This window comes from Mytilus californianus, unplaced genomic scaffold (genome assembly GCF_021869535.1).
Source record: "Mytilus californianus isolate M0D057914Y unplaced genomic scaffold, xbMytCali1.0.p SCAF_11, whole genome shotgun sequence".
In the NCBI taxonomy this organism is placed as follows: domain Eukaryota; kingdom Metazoa; phylum Mollusca; class Bivalvia; order Mytilida; family Mytilidae; genus Mytilus; species Mytilus californianus.
In genome coordinates, this window is record NW_026262593.1 from 39,118,361 (window position 1) to 39,137,908 (window position 19,548).

General features: G+C 35.4%; 1 protein-coding gene and 1 long non-coding RNA gene across 2 annotated transcripts in view; both read left to right on the forward strand.

Annotated features, from left to right (window-relative positions):
• LOC127720901 (uncharacterized) overlaps positions 1 to 13,486 on the forward strand; it is a 212,232-nt gene extending 198,746 nt beyond the window's left edge. The window contains exon 41 of the mRNA XM_052227641.1: positions 13,236 to 13,486. Within this exon, the coding sequence (XP_052083601.1) occupies positions 13,236 to 13,486 (251 nt within the window). The remainder of the gene's footprint in view (positions 1 to 13,235) is intronic.
• A 965-nt stretch (positions 13,487 to 14,451) lies between these two features.
• LOC127720061 (uncharacterized) lies at positions 14,452 to 18,595 on the forward strand. Its single transcript, XR_007990606.1, has 3 exons — positions 14,452 to 14,488; positions 15,028 to 15,191; positions 18,428 to 18,595. It is a non-coding gene; the product is annotated as an uncharacterized LOC127720061 (long non-coding RNA).
• Positions 18,596 to 19,548: the final 953 nt, after the last annotated feature.

Sequence of the window (19,548 nt, forward strand, 5' to 3'; positions counted from 1 at the left end):
TTTGAATAGTGGAAAATGTTTGGGTTATTAAAGCGCAACTTTGTTACATTTTGACCGAAGAGATTTGACCTTTCTGTAAGGGGCATAACCCCTGTTTTAGGTTTCTGAAAAGACAAAATCAGCTTTTACTATATAACAAAAGGTCCTAGATCTATGGGGTCTTCAACAATGACATTTGGGACCAATGACCTTGACAAAGGTCACAAGGTCAAAGGTCAAGGTCATGTCCCAGATAGCGAATTATGTGTTTTTGACCTTATTTAAGGGATTTCAAGTGTCTTTTAAAGCTTTTTAAGGTTGACCTTGACCTTTGATCTTACAACTTTTTATTGGATATCTCAAAAACGGTTAATCTTACAGAAATAGTAAATAGTGAAAAATGTTTGGGTCATAAAGCCGCAACTTTTTTACATTTTGACCGAAGAGATTTGACCTTTCTGTAAGGGGCATAACCCCTGTTTTAGGTTTGTGAAAAGACAAAATCAACTTTTACTATATAACCAAAGGTCCTAGATCCATCGGGTCTTCAACAATGACATTTGGGACCAATGACCTTGACAAAGGTCACAGGGTCAAAGGTCAAGGTCATGTCACAGATAGCGAATTATGTGTTTTTGACCTTATTTAAGGGATTTTTAGTGTCTTTTAAAGCTTTTTAAGGTTGAACTTGACCTTTGACCTTACAACTTGTTATTGGATATCTCAAAAACGGTTAATCTTACAGAAATAGTAAATAGTGAAAAATGTTTGGGTCATAAAGCCGCAACTTTTTTACATTTTGACCGAAGAGATTTGACCTTTCTGTAAGGGGCATAACCCCTGTTTTAGGTTTGTGAAAAGACAAAATCAACTTTTACTATATAACCAAAGGTCCTAGATCCATCGGGTCTTCAACATTGACATTTGGGACCAATGACCTTGACAAAGGTCACAGGGTCAAAGGTCAAGGTCATGTCACAGATAGCGAATTATGTGTTTTTGACCTTATTTAAGGGATTTTTAGTGTCTTTTAAAGCTTTTTAAGGTTGACCTTGACCTTTGACCTTACAACTTTTTATTGGATATCTCAAAAACGGTTAATCTTACAGAAATAGTAAATAGTGAAAAATGTTTGGGTCATAAAGCCGCAACTTTTTTACATTTTGACTGAAGAGATTTGACCTATCCGTAAGGGGCATAACCCCTATTAACTGTTTCTGAAAAGACAAAATTAGCCTTTACTCTTGAACCAAAGGGTCTATACTGACATTGTGGACCAATGACCTTGACAAAGGTCAAAATTCAAGGTCATTTTGCATATAGCGGATTATGTGTTTTTTGTCATATTTTAAGGGTTTTATGTGTTTTTTTTATCTTTTCAATGCATTCTACGTCTATTGAAACATATATTTTACATTACGAAAAGGAAAGACCTCTCAATTGTTCAAGAACAATTGACATTTTAATTATTATTCTTTTTGTTCCGCCAAACTTTGACAAAATTTCCCTCCGTAACCATAAGCCATGTCGCTTTCAGGTTCACACTTTGTATCGGTGTCACAAATACCTATCTGGAACTCACCCTGTGAGTCGTAAAATTTTGTTGGTCCGGAGTTATCCCTCCCAAACCTAAAAACCTTGTTATCATTCAAACACCGTAACCGTAATAGGTAGAAAAAAAGCAAAGGGTGAAATTTGTTCAAGACCAGACCCCGGTTCTTCATTACATTTGGATCGAAAAGATTCAATGACTCATTGGCAGGGTTATGCCCCTTTGAAAACTAACCGGTGTCGGTTGGCCACCAAAACTCAGAAACCGTATGTCGTAGCCACCTAGGATCTTCACCAATGATCATCAATTCATGTGACTTTGAAAATGCCTCAAGGTCAAATTTGTATGTTGACCTTGACCTTTGATATACACCTTGTTATGGGATAATCTCAGAAACCATTATACTTACAGAAGTTTTGAATAGTGGAAAATGTTTGGGTCATTAAGGCGCAACTTTGTTACATTTTAACCGAAGAGATTTGACATTTCTGTAAGGGGCATAACCCCTGTTTTAGGTTTCTGAAAAGACAAAATCAGCTTTTACTATATAACCAAAGGTCCTAGATCCATGGGGTCTTCAACAATAACATTTGGGACCAATGACCTTGACAAAGATCACAAGGTCAAGGTCATTTCCCAGATAGCGAATTATGTGTTTTTGACCTTGTTTAAGGGATTTTTAGTGTCTTAAAGCTTTTTAAGGTTGACCTTGACCTTTGACCTTACAACTTTTTATTGGATATCTCAAAAACGGTTAATCTTACAGAAATAGTAAATAGTGAAAAATGTTTGGGTCATAAAGCCGCAACTTTTTTACATAATGACCGAAGAGATTTGACCTATCCGTAAGGGGCATAACCCCCGTTAACTGTTTCTGAAAAGACAAAATCAGGTTTAACTATTGAACCAAAGGTCCTAGACCCCTAGGGTCTTCAGCAATGACATAAGAGACCAATGACCTTGACAAAGGTCACAAGGTCAAAGATCAAGGTCATGTCCCAGATAGCGAATTACGTGTTTTTGACCTTATCTAAAGGATTTTTAGTGTTTTAAAGCTTTTTGAGGTTGACCTTGACCTTTGACCTTAAAACTTATTTATTGGATATCTCAAAAACGATAATACTTACAGAAACAGTAAATAGTGAAACATAATTGGGACATAAAGGCGCAACTTTTTTACATTTTGACCGAAGAGATTTGACCTATCTGTAAGGGGCATAACCCCTGTTAACTGTTTTAGAAAAGACAAAATAAGCTTTAACTATGAACCAAAGGTCCTAGACCCATGGGGTCTTGTGTTATGACATCGTGGACCAATGACCTTGACAAAGGTCATAAGGTCAAAAGTCAAGGTCATGTCCCAAATTCCGAATTATGTGTTTTTGACCATATTTTAAGGGTTTTGTGTGTGTTTTAGAGCTTTTCAATGCATTCTACGCCTATTGAAACATACATTTTATATAATGAAAAGGAAAGACTTCTCAATTGTTCAAGAACAATTGACATTTTAATTAAGGTCTTTCCTTTTTCAAAAGGGAAAGACCTTACTGTATTTCTTCTGTTTATTATTATTATTATTATTATTCTTTTTCCGCCAAACTTTGACGAAGTTAGCAGCCTTAACCGTAAGACGTGTCGCTTTCATGTTCACACTTTGTATCGGTGTCATGAATACCTATCCGGAACTCACCCTGTGAGTCAAAAAATTTTGTCGGTTCGGAGTAATCCCTCCGAAACCAAAAAACCTTGTTATCATTCAAACACCGTAAACATAATAGGTACAAAAAAACCGAAGTGTGAAATTTGTTCAGGATCAGACCCCGGTTCTTCGTTACATTTGGATCGAAAAGATTCAACAACTCATTGGTAGGGTTATGCCCCTATGAAAATTAACCGGTGTCGGTTGGCCACCAAAACTCAAAAACCGTAAGTCGTAGACTCCTAAGATCTTCACCAATGATCATCAATTCATGTAACTTTAAAAATGCCTCAAGGTCAAATTTGTATGTTGACCTTGACCTTTGACCTTACACCTTGTTATGGGATAATCTCAGAAATCATTATACTTACAGAAGTTTTGAATAGTGGAAAATGTTTGGGTCATTAAGGTGCAACTTTGTTATATTTTGACCGAAAAGATTTGACCTTTCTGTAAGGGGCATAACCCCTGTTTTAGGTTTCTGAAAAGACAAAAATCAGCTTTTACTATATAACCAAAGGTCCTAGATCCATCGGGTCTTCAACAATGACATTTGGGACCAATGACCTTGACAAAGGTCACAAGGTCAAAGGTCAAGGTCATGTCCCAAATAGCGAATTATGTGTTTTTGACCTTATTTAAGGGATTTTTAGTGTCTTAAAGCTTTTTTAGGTTGACCTTGACCTTTGACCTTACAACTTTTTATTGGATATCTCAAAAACGGTTAATCTTACAGAAATAGTAAATAGTGAAAAATGTTTGGGTCATAAAGCCGCAACTTTTTTACATTTTGACCGAAGAGATTTGACCTTTCTGTAAGGGGCATAACCCCTGTTTTAGGTTTCTGAAAAGACAAAATCATCTTTTACTATATAACCAAAGGTCCTAGATCCATGGGGTCTTCAACAATGACATTTGGGACCAATGACCTTGACAAAAGTCACAAGGTCAAAGGTCAAGGTCATGTTTCAGATAGCGAATTATGTGTTTTGACCTTATTTAAGGGATTTTTAGTGTCTTTTAAAGGTTTTTAAGGTTGACCTTGACCTTTGACCTTACAACTTTTTATAAGATATCTCAAAAACGGTTAATCTTACAGAAATAATAAATAGTGAAAAATGTTTGGGTCATAAAGCCGCAACTTTTTTACACCTTGACCGAAGAGATTTGACCTTTCTGTTAGGGGCATAACCCCTGTTTTAGGTTTCTGAAAAGACAAAATCAGCTTTTACTATATAACCAAAGGGCCTAGACCCATGGGGTCTTCAACAATGATATTTGGGACCAATGACCTTGAAACAGGTCAAAAGGTCAAATGTCAAGGTCATGTCCCAGATAGCGAATTATGTGTTTTTGACCTTATTTATAGGATTTTTAGTGTGATTTAAAGCTTTTTGAGGTTGACCTTGACCTTTGACCTTAAAACTTATTTATTGGATATCTCATAAACGATAATACTTGCAGAAATAGTAAATAGTGAAAAATAATTGGGACATAAAGGCGCAACTTTATTACATTTAGACCGAAGAGATTTGACCTATCCGTAAGGGGCATAACCCCTGTTAACTGTTTTAGGAAAGACAAAATAAGCTTTAACTCATGAACTAAAGGTCCTAGACCCATGGGGACTTTTGTTATGACACCGTGGACCAATGACCTTGACAAAGGTCATAAGGTCAAAAGTCAAGGTCATGTCCCAAATTCCGAATAATGTGTTTTTGACCATATTTTAAGAGTTTTGTGTGAGTTTTAGAGCTTTTCAATGCATTATACGCTTATTGAAACATATATTTTACATAATGAAAAGGAAAGACCTCTCAATTGTTCAAGAACTATTGACATTTTAATTATTATTCTTTTTGTTCCGCCAAACTTTGAAAAAATTTCCCTCCGTAACCGTAAGCCATTTCGCTTTCAGGTTCACACTTTGTATCGGTGTCACAAATACCTATCCGGAACTCACCCTGTGAGTCGTAAAATTTTGTCGGTCCGGAGTAATCCCTCCGAAACCTAAAAACCTTGTTATTCAAACACCGTAACCGTAATAGGTAGAAAAAAAGCAAAGGGTGAAATTTGTTCAGGACCAGACCCTGGTTCTTCGTTACATTTGGATCGAAAAGATTCAACGACTCATTGGTAGGGTTATGCCCCTTTGAAAATTAACCGGTGTCGGTTGGCCACTAAAACTCAGAAACCGTAAGTCGTAGCCACCTAGGATCTTCACCAATGATCATCAATTCATGTGACTTTCAAAATGCCTGAAGGTCAAATTTGTATGTTGACCTTGACCTTTGACCTTACACCTTGTTATGGGATAATCTCAGAAACCATTATACTTACAGAAGTTTTGAATAGTGGAAAATGTTTGGGTCATTAAGGCGCAACTTTGTTACAGTTTGACCGAAGAGATTTGACCTTTCTGTAAGGGGCATAACCCCTGTTTTAGGTTTCTGAAGACAAAATCAGCTTTTACTATATAACCAAAGGTCCTAGATCCATAGGGTCTTCAGCAATGACATTTGGGACCAATGACCTTGACAAAGGTCAAGGTCATGTCCCAGATAGCGAATTATGTGGTTTTGACCTTATTTAAAGGATTTAAAGTGTTTTAAAGGTTTTTAAGGTTGACCTTGACCTTTGACCTTACAACTTTTTATTCGATATCTCAAAAACGATTATACTTACAGAAATAGTAAATAGTGAAAAATGTTTGGGACATTAAGGCGCAACTTTTTTACATAATGACCGAAGAGATTTGACCTATCCGTAAGGGGCATAACCCCCGTTAACTGTTTCTGAAAAGACAAAATCAGCTTTAACTATTGAACCAAAGGTCCTCGACCCCTAGGGTCTTCAGCAATGACATAAGAGACCAATGACCTTGACAAAGGTCACAAGGTCAAAGGTCAAGGTCATGTCCCAGATAGCGAATTAAGTGTTTTTGACCTTATCTAAAGGATTTTTAGTGTGTTTTAAAGCTTTTTGAGGTTGACCTTGACCTTTGACCTTAAAACTTATTTATTGGATATCTCAAAAACGATAATACTTACAGAAACAGTAAATAGTGAAAAATAATTGGGACATAAAGGCGCAACTTTTTTACATTTTGACCGAAGAGATTTGACCTATCTGTAAGGGGCATAACCCCTGTTAACTGTTTTAGAAAAGACAAAATAAGCTTTAACTCATGAACCAAAGGTCCTAGACCCATGGGGTCTTTTGTTATGACATCGTGGACCAATGACCTTGACAAAGGTCATAAGGTCAAAAGTCAAGGTCATGTCCCAAATTCCGAATTATGTGTTTTTGACCATATTTTAAGGGTTTTGTGTGTGTTTTAGAGCTTTTCAATGCATTCTACGCTATATTGAAACATATATTTTATATAATGAAGAGGAAAGACCTATCAATTGTTCAAGAACAATTGACATTTTAATATTGTTCTTACATCTGTTCTGAAAAAAAAAATCCACATGCTTGTTATCAGATGTTCTCTGAAACTACATGTCCAATTGACCCCAAAATTTGCAGTCAGCAGGGTATACATGTATTACATCTTCATAAAACAACGTGGTGCAGATATCTCTCATGAATTTTCCTGGAGAAAAGAAATTGCAATGCCGTAAAATTTGCTTGCTAGTTCTGTAAATCTCAGTGAAATCCTACAATAAAATGTCCGCTGCTAGATTGAAATACAAATCTGTGTTACAAACTGCTACTGCAAAAAGTGTACATTATATGAAAATAATCAACAATTGTGTTTTAAAATTACACAGGATCAATTAAATCCAAAGCATGCACTTCTCGTGAACTGTGATCAAAACGTCAATTACCTACAATGACAAAGGAAATACACTGTGTGTATTCCGTCGCTATACATGTTGTCTGTCCAACGTCCCCACCTAAAAAGAAATAAAAATACTAAGTTTTCGCTAATATAAAGCCTCGTCATGTGACGCCAAAACCTGGCGCGAGACAAAGACGCGCGCGGACCCTGAAATAGAATAAAAACTTTCCAAACTAAATATAGAAACTTAACCAACACACTAATATGGTCCCTTTAAATAAATAAAGAAACAAACAAACAAACAAACAAACAAACAAACATACACATATATCAATCAATCATGTTTCAGAAGGGGGAAGGACCCTTTACAATTTTTAACCATTCTTACATGTACCGTTTATATAACAAAATGTCTCCCTGGGACCCCCTTTTGCCCCCCCCCCCCCCTCCCCCCCCCCTTTTTTTTTTACCCTCCACTTACAACTCTTGTATGAAGCTATGTGCTATCTACTCTGTCAATGGAGAAGAACGACAACTCCATTCTTTTCCCTATAATTAAGGTCTTTCCTTTTCCAAAAGGGAAAGACCTTACTGTATTTCTTCTGATTATTATTATTAAGGTCTTTCCTTTTCCAAAAGGGAAAGACCTTACTGTATTTCTTCTGATTATTATTATTAAGGTCTTTCCTTTTTCAAAAGGGAAAGACCTTACTGTATTTCTTCTGTTTATTATTATTATTATTATTCTTTTTGTTCCGCCAAACTTTGACAAAATTTCCCTCCGTAACCTTAAGCCATGTCGCTTTCATGTTCACACTTTGTATCGGTGTCACAAACACCTATCCGGAACTCACCCTGTGAGTCGTAAAATTTTGTCGGTCCGGAGTTATCCCTCCGAAACCTAAAAACCTTGTTATCATTCAAACATTGTAACCTTAATAGGTAGAAAAAAAGCAAAGGGTGAAATTTGTTCAGGACCAGACCCCGGTTCTTTGTTACATTTGGATCGAAAAGATTCAACGACTCATTGGTAGGGTTATGACCCTTTGAAAATTAACCGGTGTCGGTTGGCCACCAAAACTCAGAAACCGTAAGTCGTAGCCACCTAGGATCTTCACTAATGATCATCAATTCATGTGACTTTGAAAATGCCTCAAGGTCAAATTTGTATGTCGACCTTGACCTTTGACCTTACACCTTGTTATGGGATAATCTCAGAAACCATTATACTTACAGAAGTTTTGAATAGTGGAAAATGTTTGGGTTATTAAAGCGCAACTTTGTTACATTTTGACCGAAGAGATTTGACCTTTCTGTAAGGGGCATAACCCCTGTTTTAGGTTTCTGAAAAGACAAAATCAGCTTTTACTATATAACAAAAGGTCCTAGATCTATGGGGTCTTCAACAATGACATTTGGGACCAATGACCTTGACAAAGGTCACAAGGTCAAAGGTCAAGGTCATGTCCCAGATAGCGAATTATGTGTTTTTGACCTTATTTAAGGGATTTCAAGTGTCTTTTAAAGCTTTTTAAGGTTGACCTTGACCTTTGATCTTACAACTTTTTATTGGATATCTCAAAAACGGTTAATCTTACAGAAATAGTAAATAGTGAAAAATGTTTGGGTCATAAAGCCGCAACTTTTTTACATTTTGACCGAAGAGATTTGACCTTTCTGTAAGGGGCATAACCCCTGTTTTAGGTTTGTGAAAAGACAAAATCAACTTTTACTATATAACCAAAGGTCCTAGATCCATCGGGTCTTCAACAATGACATTTGGGACCAATGACCTTGACAAAGGTCACAGGGTCAAAGGTCAAGGTCATGTCACAGATAGCGAATTATGTGTTTTTGACCTTATTTAAGGGATTTTTAGTGTCTTTTAAAGCTTTTTAAGGTTGAACTTGACCTTTGACCTTACAACTTGTTATTGGATATCTCAAAAACGGTTAATCTTACAGAAATAGTAAATAGTGAAAAATGTTTGGGTCATAAAGCCGCAACTTTTTTACATTTTGACCGAAGAGATTTGACCTTTCTGTAAGGGGCATAACCCCTGTTTTAGGTTTGTGAAAAGACAAAATCAACTTTTACTATATAACCAAAGGTCCTAGATCCATCGGGTCTTCAACATTGACATTTGGGACCAATGACCTTGACAAAGGTCACAGGGTCAAAGGTCAAGGTCATGTCACAGATAGCGAATTATGTGTTTTTGACCTTATTTAAGGGATTTTTAGTGTCTTTTAAAGCTTTTTAAGGTTGACCTTGACCTTTGACCTTACAACTTTTTATTGGATATCTCAAAAACGGTTAATCTTACAGAAATAGTAAATAGTGAAAAATGTTTGGGTCATAAAGCCGCAACTTTTTTACATTTTGACTGAAGAGATTTGACCTATCCGTAAGGGGCATAACCCCTATTAACTGTTTCTGAAAAGACAAAATTAGCCTTTACTCTTGAACCAAAGGGTCTATACTGACATTGTGGACCAATGACCTTGACAAAGGTCAAAATTCAAGGTCATTTTGCATATAGCGGATTATGTGTTTTTTGTCATATTTTAAGGGTTTTATGTGTTTTTTTTTATCTTTTCAATGCATTCTACGTCTATTGAAACATATATTTTACATTACGAAAAGGAAAGACCTCTCAATTGTTCAAGAACAATTGACATTTTAATTATTATTCTTTTTGTTCTGCCAAACTTTGACAAAATTTCCCTCCGTAACCATAAGCCATGTCGCTTTCAGGTTCACACTTTGTATCGGTGTCACAAATACCTATCTGGAACTCACCCTGTGAGTCGTAAAATTTTGTTGGTCCGGAGTTATCCCTCCGAAACCTAAAAACCTTGTTATCATTCAAACACCGTAACCGTAATAGGTAGAAAAAAAGCAAAGGGTGAAATTTGTTCAAGACCAGACCCCGGTTCTTCATTACATTTGGATCGAAAAGATTCAATGACTCATTGGCAGGGTTATGCCCCTTTGAAAACTAACCGGTGTCGGTTGGCCACCAAAACTCAGAAACCGTATGTCGTAGCCACCTAGGATCTTCACCAATGATCATCAATTCATGTGACTTTGAAAATGCCTCAAGGTCAAATTTGTATGTTGACCTTGACCTTTGACCTTACACCTTGTTATGGGATAATCTCAGAAACCATTATACTTACAGAAGTTTTGAATAGTGGAAAATGTTTGGGTCATTAAGGCGCAACTTTGTTACATTTTAACCGAAGAGATTTGACATTTCTGTAAGGGGCATAACCCCTGTTTTAGGTTTCTGAAAAGACAAAATCAGCTTTTACTATATAACCAAAGGTCCTAGATCCATGGGGTCTTCAACAATGACATTTGGGACCAATGGCCTTTACAAAATTCACAAGGTCAAAGGTCAAGGTCATGTCCCAGATAACGAATTAAGTGTTTTTGACCTTATTTAAAGGATTAAAAGTGTGGTTTAAAGGTTTTTAAGGTTGACCTTGACCTTTGACCTTACAACTTTTTATTCGATATCTCAAAAACGATTATACTTACAAAAATAGTAATTAGTGAAATATGTTTAGGGCATTAAGGCACAACTTTTTGACATTTTGACCGAAGAGATTTGACCTATATGTAAGGGTCATAACCCCTGTTAACTGTTTCAGAAAAGACAAAATTAGCTTTAACTCATGAACCAAAGGTCCTAGACCCATTAGGTCTTCTATAATGACATCGTGGACCAATGACCTTGACGAAGGTCACAAAGTCATGTCCCAGCTAGCGAATTAAGTGTTTTTGACCTTATCTAAAGGATTTTTTGTGTGTTTTGAAGCTTTTTGAGGTTGACCTTGACCTTTGACCTTAAAACTTTTTTATTGGATATCTCAAAAACGCTAATAATTACAGAAATAGTAAATAGTGAAAAATCTTTGGGACATTAAGGCGCAACTTTTTTAAATAATTACCAAAGAGATTTGACCTATCCGTAAGGGGCATAACCCCCGTTAACTGTTTCTGAAAAGACAAAATCAGCTTTAACTATTGAACCAAAGGTCCTAGACCCCTAGGGTCTTCAGCAATGACATAAGAGACCAATGACCTTGACAAAGGTCACAAGGTCAAAGGTCAAGGTCATGTCCCAGATAGCGAATTAAGTGTTTTTGACCTTATCTGAAGGATTTTTAGTGTGTTTTAAAGCTTTTTGAGGTTGACCTTGACCTTTGACCATAAAACTTATTTATTGGATATCTCAAAAACGATAATACTTACAGAAACAGTAAATAGTGAAAAATAATTGGGACTTAAAGGCGCAACTTTTTTACATTTTGACCGAAGAGATTTGACCTATCTGTAAGGGGCATAAACCCTGTTAACTGTTTTAGAAAAGACAAAATAAGCTTTAACTCATGAACCAACGGTCCTAGACCCATGGGGTCTTTTGTTATGACATCATGGACCAATGACAAAGGTCATAAGGTCAAAAGTCAAGGTCATGTCCCAAATTCCGAATTATGTGTTTTTGACCATATTTTAAGGGTTTTGTGTGTGTTTTAGAGCTTTTCAATGCATTCTACGCCTATTGAAACATATATTTTATATAATGAAAAGGAAAGACCTCTCAATTGTTCAAGAACAATTGACATTTTAATTATTATTATTATTCTTACCGCCAAACTTTGACGAAGTTAGCAGCATTAACCATAAGACGTGTCGAATTCATGTTCACACTTTATATCGGTGTCATGAATACCTATCCGGAACTCTTCCTTTGAGTCGAAAAATTTTGTCTGTTCGGAGTAATCCCTCCAAAACCAAAAAACCTTGTTATCGTTCCAACACCGTAACCGTAATAGGTAGAAAAAAAACCAATGGTGAAATTTGTTCAGGACCAGACCCCGGTTATTCGTTACATTTGGATCGAAAAGATTCAACGACTCATTGGTAGGGTTATGCCCCTATAAAAATTAACTAGTGTCGGTTGGCCACCAAAACTCAGAAACCGTAAGTCGTAGACACCTAGGATCTTCATCAATCATTATCAATTCATGTGACTTTGAAAAATTCCTCAAGGTAAAATTTGTATGTTGACTTTGACCTTTGACCTAACACCTTGTTATGGGATAATCTAAGAAACCTTAATACTTACAATAGTGATGAATAGTGGAAAATGTGTGGGTCATGAATGCGCAACTTCGTTACATTTTGACCGAAGAGATTTGACCTTTCTGTAAGGGGCATAACCCCTGTTTTAGGTTTCTGGAAAGACAAAATCAGCTTTTACTATATAACCAAAGGTCCTAGACCCATGGGGTCTTCAGCAATGGCATTGGTGACTAATGACCTTGACAAAGGTTACAAGGTCAAAGGTCAAGGTCATGTCCCAGATAGCGAATTATGTGTTTCTGACCTTATTTAAATGATTTTTAGTGTGTTTTTAAGGTTGACCTTGACCTTTGACCTTTCAACTTTTTAGTCGATATCTCAAAAACAGTTAATCTTACAGAAATAGTAAACAGTGAAAAATGTTTAGGTGACTGAGGCACAACTTTTTTATATTTTGACCGAAGAGATTTGACATATTTTTAAGGGGCATAACCCCCATTAACGGTTTCTGAAAAGGTAAAATTAGTTTTAACTCTTGAACCAAAGTTTCTAGACCCATGGGGTGTTTTACAATGACATTGTGGACCGATGACCTTCACAAAGGTCACAAGGTCAAAAGTCAAGGTCATCTCCTAAAAAGCGAATTTGTTGATTTTTATCATATTTTAACAGTTTTTTGTGTGTTTTAGAACTTTTCAATACATTCTACGTCTATTGGAACATGTATTTTACATTACAAAAGGAAAGACCTCTCAATTGTTCAAGAACAATTGACATTTTAATTGGATATACATTTGTACTTTATATAAAACAGCAAGCACAAATTTAAGCCAAATTTTTCAAAGATTTATACCTTCAATATGACAATCACATCCAAAGAAAGCCAAAAACTATATCCATGTTGATATAAACTACAGACAACTGTTTTAACAAAACAAATAAATGTGCTTCGGAACTATTAATAAATACATGTATATTTCTTTCTTTTTTAAAGTTCTTGATGTCTTTATGTTTTTTGTTTGTGGTTGCTATTTCATTGAAGTACACCACACATCTCCTTGTATTCAAATGGTGTGATTTTGCAACTTGAGATACATTTATGATTGCTATATTTTATACAGAATGTCCCCTGAGTATGTTTAATCGTCCAGATTTGGGAGACCAAATAGCATGCCACATTACAGAATCCTGCACTGGAATTGATTGCTGTGCCAATATTCCTTTCTTTGGACTGACAGTTAGGCCATTCTTTGTGTTGGATCCTTGTGACTACAAGATATCATATGGAATCAATACACAAAATGTGACGAAGTCACTGTTTGACTATGAATGGGGTATGTGGTTACAGATAATGTTTAGTAAATTCTCTTGATGTTTTTTTATGCCCCACCTACGATAGTAGAAGGGGCATTATGTTTTCTGGTCTGTGCGTCCGTTTGTTTGTCTGTCCGTCCGTCTGTCTATCCCGCTTCAGGTTAAAGTTTTTGGTCAAGGTAGTTTTTGCTGAAGTTGAAGTCCAATCAACTTGAAACTTAGTACACATGTTCCCTATGCTATGATTTTTTTAATTTTAATGCCGAATTAGAGTTTTGACCCCAATTTCACAGTCCACTGAACATAGAAAATGATAGTGCGAGTGGGGCATCCATGTACTATGGACACATTCTTGTTTAAAAATTAAATAGAAAACAAAGGACATAGTATACAAAATGAAATTCTTTCTTAAGGTGTAATACATTGCACTACAAACATTTATCTTGATTGTTCTTTGTATTTAAAAACAAGCAATTTAAAAGATTACCAGTTTATATTTGGCACACTTATAAGGATGAGAAGAAGAGATATACTTGCCAATGAGACAACTTTCCACCAAAGACCAAATGAATTAGAAGTTAGCAACTATAGGTCACTGTATGACCTACTATAATGAGCAAATCTCATACAGCACAGCAAGCTATAAAAAGCCCCAAAATGACAAATGCAAAACAATTAACAAAGAACAAATATGATATACAGCAGCAAACGACAACAGACTCCTGACTTGGGGCAGACACATACAGATTGTGGGGTTAAACATGTTTGAGCACCCCCTGACCTTGGAAAATTTAAATAAATTTGAAACTATCAATGATTTGCCATCAACATAAAATTTCATTTAGGAATAATGATAATTAGTCAGAGTCTACAAAGACATATAGATAGAAGAATGGGTGTTTTGACCTCAAGGATAAATGACCAGGGTTAATAATGTAAAGTGCAGTGCAAAGAAAGGTTAATTTATATGGTCACAGTTAAGTCTTAACTTAACAAGTTATTCTATATTTTCAGGAAAGACTGAAAGAATATCCTTAGCTAATGATGTCATTGTATTTGAGTAAGTGTTGAAAGAGATGAGACTTAGTTAACTGGTTATAATTTGTATTGCATTTGCGTGAATTGGTGAGTAAAAATATATGGGTATATCACAAATTAAAATGGTGGAATTATTACCATTTCATTTTGTTATTATCAGTTTAAATTACCCAATTTTTAAAACCATTTGTACTTCATAATCAACATTTTGGATTCTTACTGCTCACATTTTTAAGATGCTTATCAATGGTTAGAAATTGGCATAACATTTCTTGATTAAGAAGAAACTCAATTTATATCATGTGGGATAGATTTTACCCTCTTATATCCTACTCATTTCCATATTGTTTTGACCAGTTATTTGACTCGCTTGAAACAAAATACTAAAGTTGCTTGGAAAGAATTTTCACTTTTCATTCAATGTCTTAAAGTTACTCAGCCAAAGAGGGAAAGAATTACTTTAAGCTTTCAGTTATTCTTTTGATTTAATATGACTAGTTGCTTTCTGTTCAATTATTCTATTTAGATATTTGTATTACCATAATTTTATGTATTTTACAGGTTTTCTGTTAAGAAGCCACCAAATTTGAAGAAGTTCATTCTTGATTTATCTGTAAAAGTCTGTCTTAACGATAAATCTGACTGCTTTCCCAACGTGAAAGTATTTGACAATACAGAGATTCCCCAGCTTGTTTGTGATATGGAAGCTACTATTGATCTGAAAGGTACACTTATTTCCTCATGCTGTAGTTTATTCCTGTAGAAAAAATTCTAATGCCCATTTACCTTTTCCAATAATAAACAAAGGTGTGGTGTGTACTAGATTTAAGCTCAAATGTCAGAAAGGGCCACCACATGTTTTTTTCGTCACTTAATGTTGTCAATGACTAGAGATTTTATGCAGATATTGATTTCTGAGGTGATTTTAGAGATATTCAGCTTATACATGGTAATGCAGTATGTGAGTGGTTTCCTGCCTTTGCATCCTTAGCTTTTCATCAATTTCATTAACCCTTTCGCCGATGAGTCCCGGTTTACCGGGATTCACGCTTCAGACAGCTGACGATGAGTCCCGTTTTACCGGGATTGGAATACCTCTTTTATATTTCCCGCTCAAAACAGTGCAAACTTTCTTTGTTGAATACCCGGATAAAAGTGTAAACATGGCGCGTCCGTTTGTTGAAAACCGTGTTAAAATCAGAGGAAATTTACGGAATTTACGAGAATTTGAAATGAGGGAACATTTTTTTTGAAAGAATATGGAAGAATTGAAGCCAAACTAGTATACCTTTTTGACATAAAATGTAGTTTTATGTACAAAACACTTGGAATGGACATCGTTCAGTGTAAGGAATTTGTACAGCCTCATTAAATTTTTCAAAATTTTGCCGTTTTGGGTTAAAAAATTACGATTTTGAGTCTAAGAGCAGAATTTTGAGAATTCACCTAGATAATGCCGAAAATTTGAAAATTTGAATATTTTATGAAGAAAAATTATCAAAACATGAACAAAACTGTGAACATGGTGTTAGTGAATTTAATAAAGACACAAATAACTACAGACAAGTTTTTATTGATATTTATTATGAAGATCTCCCACTTGAGTAATAGTAGCCAGGGAAGCCATCGTCTCAGAGTAGCTTCTGTCTGGGCAGCTATCGGTGAAAGGGTTAAAATCAAATCTTTATATTTGCTTTGTTAGATTTTTTTGTCGCTAGTGTAAGATCAAAAGACATTTCATTAGGGGTCATCTTCAGTGACCTTTTAGGTATAATTAAATGTGGGCAAACCAGGAGTAAACCCCTTTTAGCATGCAAACTAATCTTACCCTATGTAAAAAAAAAAAGTTTTGATATATTTTACTAAAGACCTACACAAATTTTGTCAGGTAAACTGCAAATTATTTCCTAAATATTCCAGAATTTGATGCTCTAACTAGAAAATTTTGTGATGTGATTCTGATTTAATTCTCCTTCCTGATTGTTTAATTCCACAATCTAACAAAACAATGAAGCTTCTTTGATTTAATCATGTTTTAGAAATTAAAAGTTGACGAAAATTTTTTTCAACATAACTGAAATTTTGGACTAGAACACCTTTTATCCATGTTTGGGAGGAAAAGTGTGTCACACAAAATAATTGGTTGATAAAATTTTTGCAGAAACTTGTTTCTTTATGGGATGTCTTCAAATCTTACACTTATGACAGACAAATCTCACGAAGCAATGAGATAGATCTGATTTTGATGAGATTGTATTTTTTACAGCAATTGGCTTAAACTTTTTACTTGTTTTTAAGTTAACTACAACATGAAAAATTTACTTGTTTTTAAGTTAACTACAACATGAAAAAGTTTTCCATTGGTATTGTGATAGGGCCAACAGTAAATGAAAGAGATGTTTTCTTCTTAATGTGATATTCATGAAATTGTGAAATTTTTTCTTGTGATCCTGAGAAGATGATTATTATAATTACCTTAATACATCCTGTTGGAAAGATGCGTGGTTCTGTCTTCAGGTGAATCCTCCTTCCTTGGCTGTTTCGGCGCTGTCCACTACAACCTCCAGAGGTGCGCCGACTGGGGTGATCAAGTCCCAGCCCGAAACCACATGGCTATCCATCCCTGCCTCTACACTTTACTGCTTCCACTGCTCAGACCTTTTCCTCCACAACCATATTGGTGATGTCTCTGCCTCTTTGCACAAGATACCAATCAGCTTACTTCTTTCCCCTCCAACAATACCAAGTGCTCTTAATGCCCTCCACATAGACTGTCCAACAAACCCTCTGCTTCCCACTTCCACTGGAAATAACCAAACCCTCTATCCATTGTCTCTACATTCTGCAAGTAGGTCTTGATACTTCAATCTCTTTCTTTCGTTGGCATCTTCTATTCGTTCTTCCCATGGCACGGTTAGTTCCAGCAGGATTGCCTGTTTTGTTGAGGCTGACCAAATGACGATGTCAGGTCTCTGGTTTGTTACTGCAATCTGTGGCGGGAATTGTAACTTCTGCTTCAGATCCACCAACATTTGCCAATCAGTTGCTGTTCCCAGTTAGCCACTTCCTTCCACACTCTTCTTCTGTCCTTTCTCTCCTTCCTTAATAAAATTGACAAAGGTAAGGCCTTCCTTGTTCTTTCTTGGCTTCCTGATGTTTCTCTCTAGGGTGTCTGCTAGTTTCCCTTATACCTTGTCGTGTCACCATGTGTACCTCCCGTTTTTCAAAGCACTCGAGCATGAAGATAGTATATGCTCCAAGTTTGCTGGCTTACTGCTAAGAACACACTTTGGGTCATCTATCAATCCCCATGTTGCTAGATTTGTTGGGCTTGGCAATACATCATATACTGACTTCAGCTTGAATTGCAACCTATGTGGCTCCATCTTCCAGATCTCATTCCATCCTAACTTCAGCTGCCTTGCTCCTTCCTAGTTTAATCAGCTTCCTTGTTTCTTCATACTCACTGCCTTTACCATTCTACTTTCTTCTTCCATTTATCGTACCTCTTTCTGTACAAGGTGTCTTTTTTTTTCCACTATTGCTGTTCTCCATTTTGCTGTAGGTGTTACATCCAGCCCCTGTCTTCCAACTGCAACTCTGCCAACTATCTCACTGTGTTTTAATCGTGACTCAGCATCTTCTATTGTCTTCTTTGTCGACCACTTCCTTCCTGTTCTTATTTCTACTTTTGCGACCATACTTTCTCATCCCTGCTGTTTTTTAACATCAGATGTTGTCTAACCTTGGTCATCTTGAATTCCTCAGTGATTGACTTGAGTGGTAGCTATAACTTGCTTCCTAAACTGTATAGTCCCACACTGCTAAAACTACGTAGTACTCCGTGATAAATATGATAGTATCGCATTTTTTTCATATAATGAAATCATATTCAGTTGTATCCTGTTTTGCTTTTTTGTGGATTGTTTAACCCTAAATAATAATTCATATTTTTTATCAGACTTTTCTTTAACGGATTGGGCGGACAACTTGGGAGTTAATACCACAGGTTTGATGCAGTCGTCTTACATCAGACTTTTGCTACAACAGCTCGGACTAGATACTCGATTGAAGTCTCCACCATGCAGTCATGGAGACGATTTGTATTCCAGTTCTTCAAATGGCTGGAAAAATGGTATAGTATATAAACCTATCATAGATACTAGGATTAAAATTTTGTACATCAAAGGCACATATCGTCTAGAAAAGACTCATCAGGGACGCTAGAATCTAAAAGTTAAAAAGGCCAAATACAGTACAAATTATTGAGTTATCATATATATAAATGATAATTTAATGTGATATTTTCATATATGATTTCATCATGATATAGTGGCATGGTTTTCTTGTTGATTTTCAAAAGGGATAAAAATCAACATGGAAAAACCTATTTTTTAAGTGATATTACAATAGTTTGAATTATTTCTGTCAAATAATATTGGTAACATAAGTAAATTGTTTTCAAAATATTAAAATACAACATAAACCACTTACATTTAAAAAAAATTGTAAATAAACAAATCTAAATAGTAATGCTCGTCTAGAAAATTATAAAAAGAAAGACTCAAATTCTTGAGCATTGTAGTTGATTTCATTGCATTAACATAATTCTTCAACTTCTTGTTTAAAAATATCTGCTGAAGGTAAAGTATTCATCAATCCATAAACCATTTACATACGTTTAATCTGAAATATGATAATCATTAAGAAAGATTGACTCAAAAGTTGGAATATCCATAAAAAATGATGAATTGAACAGAATGTCTCTTAATATTGTTTGTATCCTGTCTGTCTCTGACTGGTAGTCATCAAACTTCGTCAATATGAAAACTCCTTCAGTTTAATAATGAATGAAACTTAACAAAGATTTTTTTTTGTTTCCTTTTGAAAAACATTGCATTGGCCATTTCTACTTATGATGAAGATTAGCAATGTACTGGTACTGATTTTTTTTTTACATAGAAAGGAGGAAGGGAAACAAAAAACCAAAAAGTAATAGAAAAAATTGATGGATGATAAAATTGCTGTCATTATTTCCCTTATATTTTTTATTTTTTTAAACAGATTGTCCAGCAATTACAG